Source organism: Gekko japonicus, unplaced genomic scaffold (genome assembly GCF_001447785.1).
Source record: "Gekko japonicus isolate JY-2015 unplaced genomic scaffold, Gekko_japonicus_V1.1 scaffold2966, whole genome shotgun sequence".
NCBI lineage: Eukaryota > Metazoa > Chordata > Lepidosauria > Squamata > Gekkonidae > Gekko > Gekko japonicus.
Genome location: NW_015169268.1, coordinates 91,697 through 93,978, shown reverse-complemented (window position 1 = coordinate 93,978; position 2,282 = coordinate 91,697). Strand labels below are relative to the sequence as shown.

General features: G+C 48.5%; 1 protein-coding gene across 2 annotated transcripts in view; it reads right to left on the bottom strand.

Moving 5' to 3' along the window:
• ARHGEF25 (Rho guanine nucleotide exchange factor 25) overlaps window positions 1–2,282 on the bottom strand; it is a 116,133-nt gene that overhangs the window by 38,638 nt on the left and 75,213 nt on the right. For both annotated transcript variants that reach the window (XM_015416537.1, XM_015416538.1), the window contains one exon: window positions 618–695. In XM_015416537.1, the coding sequence (XP_015272023.1) occupies window positions 618–695 (78 nt within the window). The remainder of the gene's footprint in view (window positions 1–617; window positions 696–2,282) is intronic.

Genomic DNA, 2,282 nt, shown 5'->3' with positions numbered 1-2,282 from the left:
GGGGCTTGTTGCATGTGCCCGCCCCCCCCTGGGCTCTTTACTGCCTCCACTCCTGTGCGCTCCTGCAGGAAATGACCCCTGCATTTGAGCCAGCATGGCATAGTGAGTGGATTAGACCTGGGAGAGCCAGGTTCGGATCCCCACTTTGACATGGAAGCTTGCTGGATCAGCTTGGGCCAGTCACCTACTCTCAGCTTAACCTACCTTTCAGGATTGTTGTGAATATAAAAGAGAGGATGTTGTAAGCAGCTTTGGGTCCTTGTTGGGACGAAAGTGGTGTACAAATCAAGTAAACAAATAAACAGATATGGCTCTAGAAAGTATCCCACCTCTCGCACCACGTGGAGAAAAGCAAAGAAAGACCAACAAAGACAAACTCTTTGAGCAAAGTTTGATGTGTCCAGCTTCCAAAAAAGTCACTCCTTTACTACCTGTCCTCTCCCTTCCTCTAGGAATCAGAATCCTCCGCTGAGCACTGAACTCCCCCACAAACAGCTCTCCACCATGCTCTGAGGTGCCAGAGGACCACTTTGCCCCAGGGAGAAGAGAGAGAAGAGGCACATTTTACACCCAAATGTATGATGACTTCATACACACACACACACACACCAGCTCACCTGGGTGGGTTTCGCGGCAACATCCCCTTCTAGTAAGCTGGAGAGCATAGAAAGGTCTGGGAGGTGAGAGTGACCATCCTGGAACACAAAGTAAGGGTGTTACGGCAACAGCAGGTTCACGGCCTGGCCTACAGGAAGCCCTCACAGAATTCTCTACATATCTCCACACTCCCCTACGGTCAGCGCTGTCGCCACCAGTAGCAGCTGCTGTGGAGTTATTTCTGCCACCAGTAGCAGCTGCTGTGGAGTTATTTCTGCCCCATCCTATACAGGCGGTGCCTTCTCTGTGAGCCAGCATGGCGTAGTAGTTAAGAGTGACAGACAGAGCCAGTTTGGTGTAGTGGTTAAGTGCGTGAACTCTAATCTGGGAGAACTGGGTTTGATTCCCCACTCCTCCACTTGCACCTGCTGATGTGACCTTGGGTCAGTCACAAGCTGTGGCACAGCTGTCCTTGAAAAAGAGCAGTCTGTGTCAGAGATCTCTCAGCCCCACCTACCTCACAGGGTGTCTGTTGTGGGGAGGGGAAGGGAAAGGAGTTTGTAAGCCACTCTGAGACTCCAAGTGAAGGGCGGGGTATAAATCCAATCTCTTCTCTTCTTCTTCTTCTGGAGTACCAGGTTCGATTCCGCACTCCTCCACATGAAACCAGCTGGCTGGACTTGGGTCAGTCACAGCACTTTCAGAGCTCCCTCAGCCCAAAAAATAAGTCTCGCTTGCCACCAAAGAGTTGGAACTTAAGGCTGTCAGACAATCTTAGGCTCTCCTAGCTATACGACACACAATGCCATATGGTAATTAATATCAGTGCCTTCTCTGCGAACAGTTATGCTATTTCAACAAGCGTTTGGGCCCATTTCTTGATGACGCTGTAGATTTTGTCTGGAATTCAATCAGCTTTTGTTGAGCTTGATGATTATGGGGAACAGCTGCGGTGTTTTACTACTTTTTTAACAGATTTTTTATTGTATTTTTATAAGCTTTGGTTGCAAGCTACTTCAAGCAAACAGCAAAGTGGGATAACAGTCTCTGAGATGAAATGCAATGGAAAAAACGAATAAATTTCAGCCACCCCAGTAATCTCTTGGCACTTTGCCAAAATGGTGATTCCAAGGCAGAGAAGAGGTTGTGGGTTAATGGCAGCGAACCGTCTGTCTGCTCAGAATCTTGCCGCCTCCCCCGCCCCCCAGGGGTTCAAGTGTGTCTTTGCAAGGCAAGAGACATATTTGGGACTCTGGGAGTGGGGGATGGAAGCATTTGGGGGGAGTGATCTGAAGAAATGGGATATAGGTCTAGCATCAAAGGTGTATGGCACTGCCTTTACCTTCCATGTTTACAAGGGTGCACCATCAGTTACAGATAACCTCAACCACCACATCGTGCTACTGTATTTATTTTTTGCTATTGGGAGGAGGGCTGCTCTGTTTAGCAGGCAGATCAGACACCGATAGATGAATTTGTCAAATTAAACTGGAAGCCAGGGGCATGAGTTAGCTGGTCTAATATTTCTGTTTTCCTTTCCATGCCATGCATCAAAACCCTTCCCTGAAGGTAAAATCATAACCCAGAGCATAAAGTCATCGTTCACTGGTGGTAACCCAATCAGTAGGCATGGTAGGCAGGGAGACCAGGGGGAAAAGAGACTTAGCGAAGCAGCATCCCTTGAC